Source organism: Sus scrofa, chromosome 14, assembly GCF_000003025.6.
Source record: "Sus scrofa isolate TJ Tabasco breed Duroc chromosome 14, Sscrofa11.1, whole genome shotgun sequence".
Classification (NCBI taxonomy): Eukaryota; Metazoa; Chordata; class Mammalia; order Artiodactyla; family Suidae; genus Sus; species Sus scrofa.
Window position 1 is genome coordinate 4,004,613 of NC_010456.5, and position 21,549 is coordinate 4,026,161.

Below are 21,549 nucleotides of genomic sequence, written 5' to 3' on the forward strand. Positions count from 1 at the left end.
ACAGACTTCAATAAAAACTTATCATTATCAGGAGTTCCCATCATGGCGCAGTGGTTAATGAATCCGACTAGGAACCATGAGGTTCCCTGGCTTTGCTCAGTGGGTTAAGGATCCGGCATTGCCGTGAGCTGTCGTGTAGGTTGCAGACGCAGCTCTGATCCCGAGTTGCTGTGGCTGTGGTGTAGGCCAGTGGCTACAGCTCTGATTAGACCCCCTAGCCTGGGAACCTCCATATGCCTCAGGAGTGGCCCTAGAAAATGGCAAAAAGACAAAAAAAAAAAAAGAATACCTCATTCATAGCTAGTGGGATGGTAAAAAAGTGTGAATTCCTTAAAAAGTTGTTTTGGGAATTCCTAAATTTCTTACACAGAGTTACCATATCACCCACTAACTCCAGACTAAGTACGTACAAAGTAGAATGGAAAACTGTGTACACAAAAAATAGTTTACACAACTGGTCAAAGCAGCCCTTATTTGAAGCAGTCAAATGTGGGTTTGTTCCCTGACCTAGCTCAGTGACTTAAAAAAACAGGGTTGCTGCAAACTGTAGTGCAGGTTGCAGAGGCAACTCAGATCCAGTGTTGCTGTGGCTGTGGCAAAGGACTCAGCTGCAGCTCCAATTTGACCCCTAGCTTGGGAACTTCCACATACTACAGGTGCAGTCTTAAAAAAACTGGGAAAAAAAAGAAAAAAAAAAACTCACCAACAAAATCCGAGGCCTGATAGCCACAGTGAATTGTAGTATGAACTTTTAAAGAAGAAATGATGTTAATTTTATAGGATGAGCAACAGGAATAGGTAACAATGAGCAACTACTTAAGGCCCATGTCTAAATCACTCAGTGATGAATAAATTCTGCCACATTCAATCCTAGCCTATTTAAAAAATAAATTAAAATGCATAAATATTGAAAAAATAGAAATATTAGTTTATAAACATTAGTTTATTAGTTTATATATTACTATTTATATATAAAATAGTCTTCAAGAAATCCAGTAGAAGTAACAAGTGAAGTTATTAGCAAGATAGAAACAATTATCAATGAACATAAATTATATAAATTGCATTTCTATATGAATCCAAAATAAATTGGAAATGCAAGTTTTTAAAATATCATTAAAGGAATTTCCGCTGGGGTATGGTGTGTTAACGATCCTGCATTCCTGCAATTTTTTCAGGAGAAGAACCTGAATGGTCTTCGCTTAGGCAAATTATTAAATAGGGGGAGAAAATGGAATAAGAAAGTAAAGAAAGGAGTTCCCGTCGTGGCGCAGTGGTTAACAAATCCGACTAGGAACCATGACGTTGCGGGTTTGATCCCTGGCCTTGCTCAGTGGGTTGACGATCCGACATTGCAGTGAGCTGTGGTGTAGGTCGCAGATGCGGTTTGGATCCTGCGTTGCTGTGGCTCTGGCAAAGGCTGGTGGCTACAACTCCAATTAGACCCCTAGCCTGGGAAACACCATATGCCGCAGGAGCGGCCCAAGAAATGGCAAAAAAAAAAAAAAAAGAAAGAAAGAAAGTAAAGAAAATGATAGACTGCATTTCATCAACATGAAAACGCTGTGCCCAATTTTTCAGCAAATAAAAAGGCCATCCATAGATTAGAAGAAAAAAATTTTTTAAATTTGCATTTTAAAGTCTTCAATCTAGATTGTGTCAGGAACTCTTTTAGTTGAATTATAATATGAAAAACTCAAAAAAAGCCCCCCACATGGACTAAGTAGCTGAACATAGTTTTTAAAAAGATAAACGGACAAACAGCAAAGAAAATTTGTTCACTGTTATTAGTCAAAGAGAAATGATAAATGAAATACCCAAAGTACATACAACAATCTCCCATTAAAAAGAGCAAAACTCAACAATTTTACAATACAAAATAATAATGATAAGCATTTGGCAGGTCTTTTTCTTTTTCTTCATATATAGGCATATCTCAGATACGCACTTCAAACGTGGGTCCACAGCTGCACTAAGGTGAATATCACAACAAAGTTGAGTAGAAGTTTCTGATTTCCCAGTATATATCAAATTGTATATACACACTGCTTAGACTATTAAGTCTGCAACTGCATTATATCTTATATAAATAATACAAAAACTTCACTAGGAGTTCCCGTCATGGCGCAGCACAAGCGAGTCCTACTAGGAACCGTGAGGTTGCAGGTTCGATCCCTGGCCTTGATCAGTGGGTTAAGGATCTGGTGTTGCCATGAGCTGTGGTGCAGGTCACAGACGCAGCTCAGATCCTGCATTACTGTGGCTATGGTATAGGCTGGCAGCTGTGGCTTTGATTTGACCCCTAGCCTGGGAACCTCCATGTGCTGCGGGTGCAGCCCTAAAAAGCAAAAATACATACATACATACATACATACAAACTTCACTAAAAAACACTATTGCACCATAAGTTCCCCTCTAGTGCAGTGAGTTAAAATCCCAGCTTTGTTAGAGCTGTGGTGCAGGTCCCAACTGAGGTGTGGGTTCAATTACTGGCCTAGGAACTTCCACATGCCAAGGGTGAGGGCTTTTAAAAAAAGAAAAAAAAAAAACTTTATTGAGAAAAAATGGTAACCATCATATGAGCCTTCTGGCCTAATAATCCTCTTGCTGGTGAAGAGTCTTGTCTCAATGTTGATGCTACTGACAAATAATGGTGGTGTTTACTGAAGGATTTCACATCAACAGACTCTTCATGATTTCTCTGAAAAATGCAAAGCTCGCTGACAGCATTTTAACTGTCAACTTCTTTTCATACTAGAGCCTATCCTCTCAAAACCTAACACTACTTTATTAACTTCATGTTATATTCTAAATGCTTTGTTGTAATGTGAAGGATCTTAACAGTGGCTTCACCAGGAGTAATTCTATCTCAAAAAACTACTTTCTTTGCTCCTTCAAGAAGCGACTCCTCATCTATTAAATTTTTATCTTGGGATTGAAACAACTGAATCACATCTTCAGATTTTACCTCTAATTCTCTGCTTCTTAGACTACATCCACAATTCCTAGTAAGTGAAGTTTAGAACCCTTCAAAGTTATCCATAAGGGTAGGAATCAACTTCTCCCAAACTCCTATTCAGGCTGATAACGTGACTTCTCCTCAGAAATCACAATGGTCTTCATGGCGTCTGTAACGGTCAACACTTTCCAGAAGGCTCTCAACTGACATTGCCCAGATCCATAGAAGAATCACAGGGCTTTCTACAAGCCTTCTATTTCTGTTTTGTTTTGGTTTTTGGTTTTTTTTTTTTGGTTTTTGTTTTTTTTTAGGGCCACACTCACGGCATATGGAAGTTTCCAGGCTAGGGGTCCAATCACAGCTGTAGCCACTGGCCTACACCACAGCCACAGCATCACGGGATCTGAGCCGTGACCTACACAGACAATGTTGGATCCTTAAAACCCATTGAGCAAGGCCAGAGATCAAACCTGTGTCCTCATGGATGGTAGTCAGATTCGTGTCCTCTGAGCACAGCGGGAATTCCAAGCTTTCTATTTCTTAAAAAAAAAAAACCCGAAACAGCCAGGAAGTGGAAAAAAAATTAAAGTACAATAAAATGAGATATTCCTATAAGTATAAATACTTACCAAGAGGCCCAGGAAACAAACTCTAAGGTCTTCACACAAGAGACTGAAAATACAGCTATACAGACTTGGACTTACATATTCATAGTACCCTTACTTATAAAAGTACCAAACGGAAAAGGAATTCAATGTCTTCTCAGCAATTGGAAAGACACACATAGAACAAACATTACTTGTTGATAAAAGGAATAAATACTGATACACACAACAATATCCATGAATCCTAAAAGAACTACACCAAGGGAAAGAAGTCATCGAGAAAAAGAGCACACAAAGTCTGATTCCATTTATATGAAATTTCAAAAAAGAAAAAAGGATTGACCTAGAATGAAGATTGGTGATTATCAGAAGACAGGGATTTAAAAAAAGAAAAAAGAAGAGAAAATGGGTAGGAAGAAAAGAATGATTAATCAGGGAGTTTCCGTCGTGGCGCAGTGGTTAACGAATCCAACTAGGAACCATGAGGTTGCAGGTTCGGTCCCTGCCCTTGCTCAGTGGGTTAACGATCCGGCGTTGCCGTGACCTGTGGTGTAGGTTGCAGACGTGGCTCAGATCCCGCGTTGCTGTGGCTCTGGCGTAGGCCAGCAACTACAGCTCTGATTAGACCCCTAGCCTGGGAACCTCCATATGCCGCGGGAGCGGCCCAAGAAATAGCAAAAAGACAAAAAGACAAAAAAAAAAAAAAAAAGAATGATTAATCATTGTGCACACACAATGTGCATACACTTCTCAAGAAAGGCATAAGGAAAATTCTCATGTGATAGAAATCATCTGTTTCTTGATTTTGGTGAAATAGCTAGACACATTTTTCAAAATTCATTGAATTGCATACTGAATCTTGCTGCATTTTACTTCCCTTTAATTATACCTCAATATAGGTGATGTTTAAGTAGAAACAGAAAACCAATTGCACTCTAGGCACAGTCGAATGATACAGCAGGCTCACCCGATGACACAAGGTGGCTGTAGTTCTCCAGCACCACATCTCTGTACAGGGTCCTTTGAGCAGGGCTCATCTGCTGCCACTCCTCCTGAGTAATCTCCACAGTCACATCCTTAAAGGACATGATATCTGCGAAAGCACACCCCTTATCAATCCAAAGATTTAGGACAGGGGTGACATGGAAAATAGCTTTGGAACTAATTCCAATCAAATTTATGTTAACAATGTAAAACAAAATCTAAAAAGTTTTTTTTCACATTATAAAAAAAAAAAAATCAAAAATGTCTAGAGTTCCCTGCTGCTGAAGCAGTTTAAGGATCCAGGATCGCCACTGCAGTGACTTGGGTCACTGCTATGACGCAGGTTCAATCCTGGGGCCACTCATATGCCACAAATACAGCCAAAAAAAACACAAAATTTAGTGTCCGACAGTACACTCTTTATTTGCAATGTTCTACGGAAGCTTGGCTCTCTGCCTTCACGATCCATCCAATATTTGATCCTTTCTAAATACAACTGCTAACATCATCGTTTCTTGAAAGAAGTACTGAAAGAGCCTGCAACACCAACTGTTGCCACCACTGCCCCAATAAAGTCCACCCTCAAGAGTGACACGTGTCCCTCCTCAGCTTCAAGTTCTCTAGATAACCTGGTAAACAGAGAGAAACACTGAATTCCTAAATTAGGAGACTTAATAGGATGGAGATGTCAGTTCTCCACAGAGAGATCTCTGGATTCAGTGCAATCACAATCAAAAGCTCTCCGGGGTTTTTGAGAATCATAAGCTGACTCTAATATTTATGTAGAAAAGCAAACAACCTACAATCTAAAAACAATTTTGAAAAGAACAAAGTTGGAGGACTGCTATTACTTGATTTCAAGACAAATCATACAGCCACTCATCAAAACAGTGTGTGCTACTCACAAAAATAAAACACCAAAAATGACAGATGTGACAAAATGTGCACACATTTCTTTAACTGAAGTGCTCAGGCAATTCAGTGCAGAAAGTATATTCTGAGAAAAATCATACAAGACTAAAAATGTCCATTAGAAAATAAATTAACAGCAATACTCTGGATTCATACTTTGCACCACAAACAATAAATAATTAATTTAAACTGGTCACAGAATTCAATGAGTCTTTCTATTTAGATTGTTTTCTTTCTTTTGGCCAACCCATGTGGAGTTTACATGACAAGGATCAGATCCTAACCACAGGTCAGAACCTTGAACCCACTGTGCCCAATGGGAATCCAACTTGTGTCCTGATGCTGCAGAAAAGCTAATCCCATTGTACCACAGTAGGAACTCCTCTGTTTAGATTTGAGTGTCTTGGACTTCTCATCATGGCTCAGTGGAAAAGAATCTGACTAGCAACCATGAGGACGCAGGTTCCATCCCTGGCCTCACTCAGTGGGTTAAGGATCTGGTATTGCTGTGAGCTGTGGTGTAGGTCGCAGACGTGGCTCAGATCTGGTGTTGCTGCAGCTACAGCTCCGATTTGACCCCTAGCCGGGGAACTTCCATATGCCATGAGTGCGGCCCTAAAAAAAAAAAAAAAAAAAAAAAAAAAGATATATTTGAGTGTCAGAGGAACATATCACTTACATAAAAAAGAACTTGACAGCTGGTGTACTGAGGTGGGAACCAGTAAAATGGCTTAATCTATGCTCCCTCAATTCAGTATTTAAAATATACTACCAGTAAAAATTTCTAGCTCATCCTCAGACCCTGAGTATCTAGATTTCTGACAGAGCCAACCAGCAACACATTTGGCTGGCTTCTGATCACCATTCCCTTCATTAAGTAAATTACTTAAACACCTGGAGACAGAAATTATCAACATAACAACAGATTTAAAAGAATACTATCAACAAGGTTCCGAAAATACATTTCCTAGCAGATAAGAGTGTACAATTTTCTCTGAAAATGTGGTAATAATAAAAAATAGAGGACTTCCCATCGTGGCTCAGTGACAACAAATCCAACTAGCATCCATGAAGATGCAGGTTCAATCCCTGCCCCTGCTCCATGGGTTACAAATCTGGCATTGCTGTCGCAGTGGAGTAGGCTGGCAGCTACAACCGTGATTTGATCCCTAGCCTGAGAACATCCATATGCTGTGGGTGTGGCCCTAAACATCCAAAGATGAATAAAAAAAATAATTAAAATACAAGACTACACCCAGGATTGCTTAAATAAAGTGACTCAATAATCTATATTTACACATAAAAAGCAGATGTACTCATAAAGTCAAATGTTAGGGCTGAGTTTCATGAAATTTGTAATAGGTTATTTTCTTATATGAATGAGAGAAGGCAGGGTAGGAAAAAGCAAGGGGAAGGGAGGAGGGGGAGAGGAGAAGAAAAAAGAGCAGGAAAGTGCCCCAATAAAGCTAGTATAATCAACATATCACAGTTGGGCAGGGACACAAGAAAACACAATTATAGGCAAACTTACTTGGTCAATACGATTTGAAGAAAAATTAAAATATATTCACAAAAAGATGGCAGTTACAACCTTAAAACAAAAGTAAGCTGCTATACCTTTACTCCAACAAATGCAAAAAAGAATTCAATATAATTATTTCCGAGTACCTCCATGTCTCAAATAAAATCTCAGCAAACTGATTATAAATTGTAAATAATTTTCATTCATAAAGGATGAGAACAATCGGAAATCAAAAGTGAAATCCAGAGTCCCCCGACGTGGCGCAGCGCAAGCGAATCCGACTAGGATCCATGAGGTTGCGGGTTCAATCCCTGGCCTCGCTCAGTGAGTTAAAGAACCTGGAGTTGTTATGAGCTGTGGTATAGGTCACAGATTCGGCTTGGATCTGGCATTGCTGGGGCTGTGGTGTAGACTAGCAGCTGTAGCTCTGACTAGACCCCTAGCCTGGAAACCTCCACAATCCACAGGTACAGCCCTGAAAAGACAAAATACAAAAAAAAAAAAAAAAAAAAAAAGTGAAATCCATCACAGCACAAAGAGGAGAACGAGCTCACCTCAAATAGATTCATTTTCTGGAGCACTTCAGACATTAGAGAGGCCTGTGAAGTGTCAGCTGAGGGGACAGAGAGACGACAGCGTCAGAACACCTGGGCTGCCTGACAGCTCCTACCTTCACCTCCCAAGCACCTCAGCAGCCCAGCCTAAGAGCAGCCTCCCTACCTCCTCTCTCTAAACCCTGAACTGGCAAGGGAAGGATCCACTGGAAGCGCTCTCTATTTTCCAGTTAGAAATGATCACTGCTCATGGAGTAAAAATCAGCTTGTCCATTAATTGAAACAATACAAACAAAAAACTAACAACAGATGCTTAAAACACCAGAGGATGACACTACTTCATTGACATGAATGCAGAAAAAAGACACAGGCTGCATTTTTTTATCTATTTACCAAGCAAAGTGTTTACTCCTTGAGTAAGAGAGACCACAGGAAGTCCAGTAAAGAAGTATGGAGTGCTCTGAGACAATTTTCAAATTGTTTTCTCTTTTTCCTTTAAGCGGGTTACAGTTTCTCAAAAGGGACTCCTGATAAGATTCTTCTGACTGGACAGTCTGAATGACCTGTTCACTCCTGGCTCTGTCCCAATCTGGGTGAGCCTGGAGAAGTCAGCTGCCCGGGTTTCTGTTCTGTGTGTGTTTAATACAGGTGCTCATACCAATTACCAGGAGAGAGCCTGGACGCCTCTGTAAACCACCCAATGAAAAGAAGGAAAGTGTCTTCTACATACAACAGCTGTCCACACTTCTTTAGCGGTTAGTACCTGGCACTTTGCTAACTCCTTCCACACACAAATGACACCAGAGTTTAGGACTAGAGTTTAGGGCTCTCAGCTTTCACCGCAGACACCCAGGTTCAATCCCTGGTCTGGGGACTGAGATTCTACATCAAGCCCCTGCAAGCTGAGGCAAAAAAAAAAAAAAAAAACCCACACCGCATCGTATCCTCTACGATACATGAGGCAACTACAACTACATGAGGCAGACATCATACATAGCCTCCTTTCCAGACAACGGACCTGACTCTTCCACAGGTTACTTGCCCGGCCATAGGTCAAAGATGACACAATAGGAAATGATCAGGTCCCTCTGTGCCGAAGACCCGCAGCCCACCCTCTCTTCCAGCCCACGCAGCGTGACCGTCGAACTTTGGCTCCCGCCGCCTCCCCATTACCCTGCGAAGCTGGAGGCAGGGCAGGGCACAGGATCCCCACACGAGCCAAGCGCCCGACCCTAACGGGTCTCAGCTCCACCTGTCCCCAGACCACAAGACCCCAACACGGATCCCACACGCACCTTTCCCGGGCGAGGTCCAGGCAATCCCCAGGCACTGCGGAGTCCCTGTGGGGGTCCCGACTGGGTCGCAAGGCTTCCTAAGACGTCCACCTTCCGCCCCCGCCACAAGAACACCACTCTCAGCAAACGTGCAGGCCCGAAAAGTCCTGGGCCTCGTCCTGCTGCTTGCGCACGGGGGACAACCTGAAGGCTCCAGAATCTCCTCACGTGGCCCGCGCGGGAGGAAAGGAAGAGGTGGGGCCTACGCCGCACATGCGCAGACGGAGACCATAGAGATCAGGCGGGTGAGCGGTCTAGAGAGTACAGGGGCTGAGAAGAGGTGGGGCCTACGCCGCACATGCGCAGACGGAGACCACAGAGATCAGGCAGGTGAGCGAGCGGTCAGAGAGTACAGGGCCTGCAGCGTTCGTGCCGACCCCGTGAATGACTGAATCAAGCAATCCGTTTTAGCAATGCAGGGTAGAAATGCGAGAGAAATGCTTGTCCCAGGGCTTGGGTGCCCTCAGATCTGGGGTCGAGTGTGTCCCCATACTGTGGGTCTCAGGCCATCTCCATCCCTTAGGTGGGGTTCCAGGCTGCAGCTGGAAAACCTCATGACTGACATCAGAGTGTCCAAATTGCTAAAGCCATTTAGTCTTAAGAAAATGTCCTCCCAATGGAATAGAATTTTCTGTCTAGTTTACCTAGTGGGCTACATGTGGGCTTCTTTGGGGAAGGACAAATAGCCTATGTTCTCAAAATCGAGCTCACTGGTTTAGTCATAATCAATGATTTATTTTTTCACTTAGTGCAATTTTGAAACCATTCAAAATCCTGAAGGGCCCTGCTAGGAACAAAATCTCACCCAGTCCCCTTCCAGTTTGATTTGGCCCTTTGGAACGTAAGAGTTCTCTGAGTTTCAAAGGGCGGATTCAAGGAGTTAACTAATGGAAAAGGGGTGGACCTGAGAAACAAAGGAGGAGCAGTTAAGAAACAATAGTCCTGCTGCAAAGCGGAGACCTGGTTCTTCGGGAAGGGATACACATTAGAATATCTTTGAGTTCTTCCTCAGAAAGGCCCCCACTCAAGCGGAGAATAGTCACTTTGGATGGAGTGAGATTTCCTGACCACCACTCTGTTAGCTACCCGCCCCGAACAGAAATCACGCACCCTGAGCCCTTGCCCCCAATTTTGCCTATTAAAACTCTTCCCCAAGAGAGTTCCCGTCGTGGCGCAGTGGTTAACGAATCCGACTAGGAACCATAAGGTTGCGGGTTTGATCCCTGCCCTTGCTCAGTGGGTTAACGATCCGGCGTTGCCCTGAGCTGTGGTGTAGGTTGCAGACGCGGCTCGGATCCCACGCTGCTGTGGCTCTGGCGTAGGCTGGTGGCTACAGCTCCGATTCGACCCCTAGCCTGGGAACCTCCATATGCCACGGGAGCAGCCCAAGAAATAGCAAATAAATAAATAAATAAATAAATAAATAAAACTCTTCTCCAGAATAGGAGAGTTCCGGTCTTTCCGGTCCCATCGACAAGTTCTTGCTTATTATCCTTTTCAATGAAACTTTATATGCTCAAACTCCAACATTTAGGTTTGTCTGGCCTCACTATGCATCAGGCACAGGATCTTGCCTTTGGCCATGACTCTCTGTTAGGAGACTACTGACTGAAACCAAACTGCCCACTTGGCAAGCACAGTAATTGCCACTTGGCATTAGTTGTCTCTTAACAGGAGGCTCTGATGAGGAACATGGTGATGCTCTGTAGACTAACCAGGAGAATTTGGAATGTGCTAATAGCAGGGAGACAACCAGCCTCCCAGGATTGTTAGTGCTGGAATCTGTCTTGGCTGAGAGAGGCAAGCCACCAAGAAGGACCCTGGGTCAGACCTAGTATTGGCCAAGTGAGACAACTGGCCAGAGAGAACACAGAAACTAATCCATTCCCATAAAACCTGAGGCTGGGAGCCATGTGGCCGAGCAGTTCTCCTGGGTTCCCTTACCCTGCTGCTCTCTCCAGCAACAGAAATGTGTTAAATGCTACAATATATTTTTCAGCGGTTACAGTAATATTCAGTGACTTTACTCCCAAGTCTTGTAACAGAATGAATCAACTAGGATGAATTATTTAACCAAGTCCATTAATTAATTAAAAGTATTAAGTTCCTAAGTGAAATGGACCTTATTTAATGAATAAATAAAATTACGATGGTTTACACTGCATTATTGTTGCTTCACATAATTTACTGCCAAAACTAATACAGGAAAACAGTACATTTTGAGTTTTTTCCCAGTTTTATTGAGATAAAATTGAGATACATCACTGTACAAGGTTCTAGGTGTACAGCATAATGATTTGCCTTACATACATGAAATGATTACAAGGTTAGTGAGCATCCATTATCTCATAAAGATACATTAAAGAAATAGAAATTTATTTTTCTTGTGATGAGAACTCTTAGGATTTATTCTCTAAGCAACTTTCATATATAATATAGTGTTCATTATATTTATGATGTTGTACTTTACATCCCTTGCACTTATTTATCTTACAAGCAGAGTTGGTTTTTTCTTCACCTTCATAAATACTCCCTCTTCCCACATTCCATCTGTGATAAAAACTAATCTCATCTCTTTTTTATGATTTTGTTTGTTTTTGAAGTATAACTGACCTAAAACACTATGTTTTTTCCTGGTATAAAACATAGGGATTAGATATTTCTATATATTTCAAAATGACTACCACGACAAATTTAGTTTTCACCTGTCACCATATAAAGTTATTAGATAATTATTGACAGTATTGCTGACATTGTATATTCCATATCTGTCACTCATTTATTTTGTAACTGAAAGTTTGTACCTCTTAGTCTCTCTGTATTTTCTCTTCTCCCCAATTCCCACTAAGAATTTTTATTAGTATTTAATCTGAGGCTAAAACAGATTATGGACAGTAAAAGCATAGAAAAAACCTGAGGGACATCCAATGTAGATAACATATATTCTCAAAAAATTGAAACAGGGTAGCATTTCACGTATTCAAATTTAAAATGAGAAAGACTGGCTGTCTCTTCTTATTGGACAACTCTTCCCTAGAAACTCATTAATAATACTACATCAAATCTAGGTGTTTCTTGTCCCTCACTTTTCATATGGTGATAAAACAAATCTTTATAATTTTTTTGTCATCACACTTTTTTTTTTTTAGGGCCACACTTGTGGCATATGGCAGTTCCCCAGGCTGGGGATCTAATTGGAGCTGCAGCTGCTGGCCTAGGCCACAGCCAGGGCAACAACTGATCCATGCCCAATCTGCAACATATGCTGCACCTTGCAGCAACACCAGATCCTTAACCCACTGACTGAGGCCAGGGATCCAACCCGCATCTTCATGTATACTAGTCAGATTCTCAACTTGCCAAGCCAAAACAGGACTCCCTCTATAACTTTCTAAAGTTCTTCTTCTTCTGAAATACCAAACAATTCAGTCTTTCTAACTTGATTAAAATTCGAGTTATTCCTGGGATGTGACAATGAGTCCCCCAAATAAAATATCTCATTACCTGTCAAATCAAAGTAATAAAACTTTGAAAAATAGTTGTACACCATATTTCTGGCAATACATCAATGTCCTTTCAACCAATGTTATTTTTTCTTTCACATTCCCAATCTTTATTTATGAATTGATTAATTTATGAATTTAAAAGTATGCAATACAGGAAAATGTATTAACAAATTTCTCACTACCCCTCCAAAAAGCCATACACATTAAGCATTTTCTTCTCATCCGTAGTCCTCCACTCCTCTACAACCAACCATCTGCTTGCTGTCTCCATGCTTTTGCCTGTTTTGGTTGATTCACATAAATGGAATCATAGAATAGGTAGCCTTTTGTGTCTGTATTCTTCCACTCATAATGTCTCAAGGATTGTCCATGATGTGGCAGATACCAGTATTTTATTCCTTTATGGCTGAATGCTACTCCACTGTTATATATACACCGTAGTTTCTATACTCATTTGTTAGTTAATAAATGATTGGGTTGTTTCCGTCCTTGAGGTAATGTGAATACTGCCACTAGATGATTTATGTAAAAGTGTTTACCTGAGAAACTATTTTCAATTATTGTGTGTATACAGAGAATTGTTGGGTCATAAGTTAACACCATGTTTAACTTTTTGAGGGACGATCTATTTTGTTTTCCATAGCATCTGAAGTATTTTACATTCAAACCAGCAATACCCAACAGTTCAGATTTCTCCATATCCCCACTAAAGATAATGTAGGTATCCAATTACATGTAATTGTGGAAGAGGCAAAACTTTGGAGACAGTAAAATAATCAGTGGGTGCCACATGGTTAACAAGAATCAGGGAGGGCTGAGTAGGGGAAGCCCAAGTTTTATTTTTAATCACAGTGAAAGTAATTTTTATGATACTAATTAGAATGAATGTATGATATTGTGCACATGTCAAAACCCACAGAACTCCACACCAAAAAGAGTAAACATTAAAGGGCAGTAAATCAGCAAAATGCTGGAAGCGCCAAGCTATTGCTTCCTCAGAGAAACTCACATAAAAAAAGCACAACTGGAAAAATATATTATATAGGTACAGTATGCACAGGAAAACAAAGACGTGCACCAACCAGTCAACATCCAAACATCAGAAAAAAAAAAATTCACATCAACAAAAATTCCTGGCATCTTAGCTCACACATATCCCAACCCCTCTATGTAAGGCATGGCACAACTCAATATGGAAGAGATGGCATCCAGTTCTCAATTTCTTGCCTTGAACTGGAGGAAACAGAGCAAAGCTTATTTACAACACTGTACCCTGCCTCGGAGCTATCTGAAGAACTGGTCTCCGTCTTATCTAACTCAGAACTCAGATGGGAAGAATAAGTGGGCACTGAATAGGAAGGCTTTGAGGATCCTCAGACCCTGTTTCTTCATTCAGAACAATTTCCTGTCTCCTTATTTTGCCTAAGTCTCTCAGTGCCTTTCTATGTATTACACAGTAAGTTGACCAATCTTGGAGAATTGGCCTCATACAGGACATAAGACTGATCCTTCAGTGATGTCAGGTTCCTAAATTGCTTTTTATTTTTTTTTTCTTAGTTTTGTATTGATCTCTTTGAAGCAATACAAAGAAGTAGAAGTTACCTTTTCCAGTCTTTACTAAGTGCCTTGGGATAGTAATACCTTTTGTCTGTTGAGCTAGGTATTTGAGACTTTCTCAGACAGCCTACGAATATACCTGCTCCATACTTAATGCTCTCTCTTGTGATGCAGTTTAAGCACATATACCTTCTCTTGATCCTGTAATACACCAGACCAGTTTTTGACAACCTCTTTTTGTTTTCCTAATGGTGGCACTAAATCTCAAGTTTGTGGTCTCTCTCTTGGTGCAGATTCAGGCAGGCTTTCTGCACAAGCTCACGAGCATCTCCAAAAAGCTTGTTCTTGCCAGCACCCTAGAGAACACATAGAGCAATTCACAGAGGTGGAGTATGTGTGGGTCAGGACATGGTTTCCATCCCTGGCCACACTAAGTTGGTTAAGGATCTGGTGTTGCCATAAGCTGCATAGGTCACAGGGGCAGTTCAGATCTGGCATTGCTGTGGCTGTGGGGTAGGCCAGCAGCTGTAGCTGTTTCCACCCCTAGCCTGGAAACCTCCATATGTTGTGGGTACAGCCCTAAAAAAAATGATTACATAAGTAGTTAAACAAAATCTTAGAGGAGACATTGCAAAGGATATCAAAGAAATATCATGAAAGATTATTGTGAACAGTGATTTGCCAAACTGAATCATCTAGAAGAAATGGATAAATTCTTAGAAACAGAACCGAATAATACTGGATCATAGAGAAATAGAAAATCGGAACTGACCAACAATTAGAAGATTTAATCAGTAATCACAAACCGCTGAAAAAGAAATGCCCATGGTATTTACTGGTGAATTAGACCGAACTTTAGAGATGACTTAATACCATTCTTTCTCAAACTCTTCCAAAAAAGAAGAGAGTGCACTTTCAAGCTCATTTTATGAGGCCCATATTACCATAATATAATATAAAAACCAGATAAGGATACAAGAAAAGAATTATGATCCAGTTATCTCTAATGGACATCATTGCAGAAATTCTCCACAAAACACTAGGAAGTAAATTAAAATGCACTTTAAAAGTTTCATATACCATGATTGAGCTGGATTTATTTCTCTAATGTGAAAATAATTTAAACACACTAATTGACTGGGCGCCGTCCGCGCCCGTGAGCGCGCCTGCGCGGGGTTGGTGCGGGACTGGCCAGCAAGGCCATCCGGCAGGCGCTGTTGCTAGCGGCCTGCGGCTGCGGCCTGGCGGGGGGCTCGGCTGCGGTGCTTTTCTCCGCCGCGGCGGTGGGGAAGCCCCGCGGGGGCGCTGACGCGGGGCCGCGCGTGGTCGAGGGCCGCGCGCCCCGGCGTCTGGGACCCCAACGGGGCCAGCTGCGGGGTCGGCGGGTGGAGTCCTGGCAGCCCTTGACGGCCGGCGGCGGGAGCCCTCCTGGGCCCTGGCGACTACATTCGGTCGATGGGGTCGGATCCGCAGAGGGGGAGGCAGGGTGGGCGAGACTGGCTTGAGTGCGGGTTTCTCTTCTGTTCTGGCCGCAAGGCTGCCTGTGGATGTGGGCCGCCCCTGACGTCTTCTGAGCCCCAGTTTCTTCGTCTGTCCCGCCCGGCCCTACTTCTGAGCCTCAGCACCCTCGTCCACCGGAGGGTCGTTTTGAGGAACTAGCGCAGTGATGCCAGGAACAGTGCCCGGTACACGGGGAAGCCCGAAGCGGCTATTTGCAGTCCTAGACGGAGGGCTTGGACTTCCTTAGGGCTCGCATCCTTGTTTCTTCTCTCTCAACTTGGGAATCCTCAGGTTGGATAATGGTTCCCTGGTTTCAGTCCAGCTGAGGAGGTGGATGTGGGTCCTTAAAAGGAAGGCAATCTGGAGGGAAGATGTAGAAGGATGAGGACTAGCAGCCAACTTGAATAGGACCTGCGCCTCCCGGGGTCTTGCGCCCCTGCCTGGCCACTCGCTGTCACCTGTTCTTAAGTGAGCTCTTGAAATGCGGCACCTGTGACTAGGAAACAATATTTAGTTTTACTCAATGTTAGTTAGATTTAAAAAACAAAACAGTGCAGATTTTAAAGTACTGGATTGAAACGATAGTATTTTTGATACATTGGAGTAAATGAGTTATTGAAAAATACACTAATTAATCAATGTGATAAATCACAAGAACAGATTAAAAGATAAAAAAATCATTTCTCTATAAGTATAGAAAAAAGCATTTGAAAAAATTTAACATGATTTGATACTTAAAATAAAACTATCAACAAATTCGACATAGAAGGAAATGTAGTACAATGTTGGACATAACCCACCATCTAACATCATGCTCAGGAGTATAAAGCGGAAGGATTTTCCTCTAATTTCTGGAATAAGATAGTGATGCCCACTTTCACCTCTTCTTTTCAACACAGTACTGAAAGTCTACACAGAACAAAGGCAAGAAAAAGAAATTAAAGGCTTCAAATCAGAAAGAGGTAAGGGAGTTCCCGTCGTGGCGCAGTGGTTAACGAATCCGACTAGGAACCATGAGGTCGCGGGTTCGGTCCCTGCCCTTGCTCAGTGGGTTAACGATCCGGCATTGCCGTGAGCTGTGGTGTAGGCATCCGTGGCTCGGATCCCGCGTTGCTGTGGCTCTGGCGTAGGCCGGCGGCTACAGCTCCGATTCGACCCCCTAGCCTGGGAACCTCCATATGCAGAGGGAGCGGCCCTAGAAATAGCAACAAAAAAAAAAAAAAGAAAGAAAGAGGTAAAACTGTATATGTAAATGACAGAAAACCATAGACATCATAGGAAAGTTGCTACAACTAATAAATTCGGTAAAGGTGTGTGTGTGTGTGTGTGTGTGAGAGAGAGAGAGAGAGACTGGGTCACTTTGCTGTATAGTAGAAAAGTGACAGAATACTGTAAACCAACTATAATGGAAAAAATAAAAATCATTTAAAAAATAAAGTTGAAGAATATACAATCAACATACAGAGATAATTGTTTCTGCACGCTAATAACAAACTATCAGAGCGAGAAATTAAAATCATTCCATTTAACAATAGCATCGAAAAGAATAAAATTCCTATGAAAAAAATTCAACCAATGAAATCATATTGGTATGTGTTATTCATCTTATTTCACTCAGCATAATGCCCTCAAAGGCTATCCATCTTGTCACAAATGGCAAGATTTCACTTTTTTTTTTTTTTGTCTTTTGTTGTTGTTGTTGCTATTTCTTGGGCCGCTCCCGCGGCATATGGAGGTTCCCAGGCTAGGGGTTGAATCGGAGCTGTAGCCACCGGCCTACGCCAGAGCCACAGCAACGCAGGATCCGAGCCGCGTCTGCAACCTACACCACAGCTCACGGCAACTCCGGATCGTTAACCCACTGAGCAAGGGCAGGGACTGAACCCACGACCTCATGGTTCCTAGTCGGATTCGTTAACCACTGCGCCACGACGGGAACTCCAAGATTTCACTTTTTTAAATGGTTGAGTAATACTGCATGAATATCCATCTTCAATGGACACTTCATTTGCTTCTGTATCTTGGCTTTTATAATATTACTGCAATGACATGTGTATTGTGTATATATTTATTTTTATCTTTCTTGTTTTCCTTTCATATGCACTTTCAGACACATCCAGAGTTGGATGCTTTATAAACTGCTCCTATACTTTTTTGCCTTGTCTTTTTTTGTTTTTTGTCTTTTTAGGGCCACACCCATGGCATATGGAGGTTCCCAGGCTAGGGGTCTAATTGGAGCTGTAGCTGACGGCCTACACTAGAGCCACAGCAATACCAGATCTGAGCCGCATCTGCAACCTATACCACAGCTCATGGCAACACCGGATCCTTAACCCACTGCGGGGCCAGGGATCAAACCCACAACCTCATGGTTCCTAGTCAGATTCATTAACCACTGAGCCACGCCGGAACTCCCACTTTTTTGCCTTGTCTGTTAAACTTAATTTTCAAAGGAAATCTACAATAGGATCAATTAATTGCTAATTAAAATTGGTCAAATATTAGAAAGACCCTGGAAATGATCTTGTTTTAATTTCCTCCTTTGCAGATGAAAAAAACTAACATTCTGCTGCCCCTCAAAACACATACAAAAAGTTAAGTGACACTTACAAATCTTACAACTAATAAGCATGGACTGTCCAAGTCTTACTACTAGTAAGAATTACAGTCATGAGAACTGAGGATCCATGTCTTTTATTTGTCCACTCTACCTAGTAAGTTGACTAGTTAAATTTTTTTTTTTTTTTTTTTTTTTGTCTTTTTGCCTTTTCTAGGGCCGCTCCCACAGTATATGGAGGTTCCCAGGCTAGGGGTCGAATCGGAACCAGAGCCACAGCAATGCGGGATCCAAGCCGCATCTGCAACCTACACCACAGCCCACGGCAACGCTGGATCGTTAACCCACTGAGCAAGGGCAGGGATCGAACCCGCAACCTCATGGTTCCTAGTCGGATTCGCTAACCACTGCGCCACGACGGGAACTCCTAGTTAAATATTTTTAAGGGATGGAGACTTAAGGGCTATTCTAAATTTCACAACTATCAGTATTTTGACAAGTAAGTTCCAATTAACTTATATTTATATCATAACTAACTAGAACTGAGGTATATAAAGGAGGGTGAATGCTTTTGCCAAAGAAACTCAAAACATTTCTTAAGACTGAAAAATGCTTTTGTCCATGGAAAACAAAGTATATAAAACCAGGCTTTAGCCTAAGGAATAAGCAAGAAAATATTTATATAGTCTGCTATGTTCTTTTATAGAAAGTTTATGTAATTAGATCGTTTCTGGTTTTTTTTTTTTGTTTTTTTCCTTCACTCACGGCATATAGAAGTTCCTGGGCTAGGGATCAAATCTGAGCCACAGCTGTGGCCCGTGGCAACACCAGATCCTTAACCCACTGCACCAGAGTGGGAACTCCTTTAATTAGATCTTTTGTCAAAACGTTTTCTAGAATTGTTTTATAAACTTTTTTTGTGTGTCTTTTTAGGGCCTCACCTGTGACATATGTAAGTTCCCAGGCTAGAGATCCATTCTGAGCTGTACCTGCTGGCCTACGCCATAGCCACAGCAACACCAGATCCAAGCCACATCTGTAATCTACACTGCAGCTCCTGGCAATGCCAGATCCTTCAACCCACTGAGCAAGGCCAGGGATGGAACCTGCATCCTCATGGATACTAGTCAGGTTCTTAACTGTCTGAGCCACAACGGGAACTCCTGACAAACTTTTATGAACCATTAGAACATCCTTAAATGATTTTTAATTTTTTTAATTTTTATTTTTTATTGAAGAAGAATGTACATATTAGTATTTTCAAATTAAAAGCTTTTGTTTTGTTTAGACAAATGCCTAGAATTGGAGGTTGATAAGTAGTCTACTTTGATTTTTATTTTTTTCAAGTGTGGCTTTCCAGGCTTCTCAACACCATTTACTGAATAGGATGTTTTTAACCCATTGTGTATTTTTGCCTCCTTTGTCATAGATTAATTTATTACATCAGCAGTATATTCTATTCCATTTATCTATGTGTCTGTTTTTGTGCCAGTACCATGCCATTTTGACTGCTGTAGCTCTGCAGCAGAGTTTGAAATCACAAAGTGTGTTACCTTCAGCTTTTTTCTACTTTCTGAAGATTGTTTTGGCTATTCATGAGTTTGTGTTTCCATAAAAATTTTAGAATTATTTGCCTTAGTTCTGTGGGAAAATGTCTTTGGTATTTTGAGAGAGATTGTACTGAATCTTTGGATTGCCTTGGGTAGTAGTCTTTTTAGCAACATAAATTCTTCCAATTAATGGTAGACCTTTCTATCTGTGTTATTTTCAATTTCTTTCATCAGCATCTTTAATTTTTTTGAGTTCAGGTATTTTACCTCCTTAATTTTAGGTGTTTTACTATTAAGGTAATTAGAAATGGAATTGTTTTCTTAAATTTTTTCCTTTTTTTTTTTTTTTTGCTTTTTATTTTTTTAGGGCCACTGCTACCGCAGATGGAAGTTCCCAAGCCTAGAGGTCAAATCGCAGATACAGCTGCCAGCCCAGGGATCTGAGCTGTGTCTTTGACCTACCCCACAGCTCACGCCAATGCCAGATTCTTAATCCATAGAGCAAGGCCGGGAAGTGAGCCTACATTTTCATGGATACAGATTTGTGCTGAGCCACAATGGGAACTCCTCTTAATTTCTTTCTGATAATTCATTGTTAGTGTAAAGAAATACAACAGATTTCTGTAGAGTAATCATATATCCTATAACTTGATGGAATTCATTGATGAGACCTAATAGTTTTTTGGTACTTTTATTTTTTCTTCATGTAGTGTCATGTCATTTAAAAACAGTGACCGTTTTGCTTCTTCCTTTCACTTTGGATGTCTTTTATTTATTTTTCTTATCTGATTGCTGTGACTAGGACTTCAAATAGTATGTTGAACAAAAATAGTGAGCATGGGCATCCTTGTCTTGTAGTTGATCTTATAGGAAATACTTTCAGCTTTTCTTTCTTGAGTATGATGTTAGCTCTGGGCTTGTCATATGACCTTTATTACATTTATTCTACACCCACTGTCTTGAAAACTTTTATCATAAGAGGATATTGAATTTTGTCAAAAGCTTTTTCTGCATCTACTGATATAATCAAATGGTTTTTATTCTACAAGTTGTTAATGTGTACCACACAATGTATCACATTGATTTGCAGACACCGAACCCTACATTCACTCTGGGATGAATACCTTTTAATGTACAGTTAAATTTAGTTGGTTAATATTTCATTGAGGATGCTTGCATCTATGTTCATCAGTTATATTGGTCTGTAACATTCTTTTGTGTGTGTGTGTGGTATCTTTGTCTGGATTTGATATCAGGGTTATGCTGGCCTCATGGAATGAACTCCTTCCTCTTCAGTGATGTGGAATATTTTGAGAAGGATAGGTGTTAACTCTTCTTTAAATTGTTGGTAGAATATATTTGTAGAACTATCTTCCCCTAGACTTATTAGGTGGGAGTTTTAAAAAAAAATTACTACTTGGTTGATTTCCAACCATCTGTCTCCCAGTTTGCTAAATGTTCCTCTGGAACATCTAATCTTACTATTCATTCTTTTTAGTGTATTATTATTACATAATATAAAATATATAATATTATTTAATACGATTATATAATATCCAATGTATTTTTATATAATTATCATTCTTATTTCAGTTATTGTATTCTTCAGCTTTGTTTGGTTCTTTTTATGTTTTCTAACTGTTAAAATTCACACTGATTCATCATTATTCTTTTGAGTTCACCGAGTATCTTTATGACCACTACTGTCTACTCTTTATGGGGTAGGTCTCTTATTTCCATTTCACTCTGTTTATCTTCTGGGGTTTTGTCTTGTTTCTTCATTTAGAACAAATTTCTCTGCCCTCTTATTTTGCCTAAGTCTCTCTTTTTCTTTCTATGTATTACATAGGTAAGTTTACCAATCTTGGAGAATTGGCCTCATGTAAGACATAGGATCGATCCTTCAATGGTCTCAGGATTCCTGGATTTGTTTGTTTCTCAGTTTTCTGTTGCTCTTTTTGAAGCAATACAAAGAAAATTTTAATTTTTTTTTTTTTTTACCAGTCTGA

General features: G+C 40.9%; 1 protein-coding gene and 1 long non-coding RNA gene across 17 annotated transcripts in view; both read right to left on the bottom strand.

Moving 5' to 3' along the window:
* LOC100623270 overlaps positions 1-9,081 on the bottom strand; it is a 98,497-nt gene extending 89,416 nt beyond the window's left edge. The window contains exons 1-2 of the long non-coding RNA XR_002338979.1: positions 8,832-9,081; positions 7,537-7,595 (exon numbers count right to left, since the gene is read on the bottom strand). This is a non-coding gene — a long non-coding RNA (uncharacterized LOC100623270). The remainder of the gene's footprint in view (positions 1-7,536; positions 7,596-8,831) is intronic.
* Positions 11,088-21,549, bottom strand: part of LOC100158108 (zinc finger protein 510-like) — a 34,559-nt gene continuing 24,097 nt past the window's right edge. For 7 of the 16 annotated variants that reach the window (XR_002338407.1, XR_002338408.1, XR_002338406.1 and 4 more), the window contains 2 exons: positions 16,234-16,342; positions 11,088-15,929 (listed from right to left, as the gene is read on the bottom strand). Coding sequence is in view for 7 of the 16 variants with exons in the window: in XM_021072629.1 (XP_020928288.1) it covers positions 15,898-15,929; positions 16,234-16,342 (141 nt within the window). In the remaining 9 variants the exon portion in view is untranslated. The remainder of the gene's footprint in view (positions 15,930-16,233; positions 16,343-21,549) is intronic. The other 9 variants (XR_002338413.1, XR_002338410.1, XM_021072627.1 and 6 more) reach the window with 2 other exon arrangements.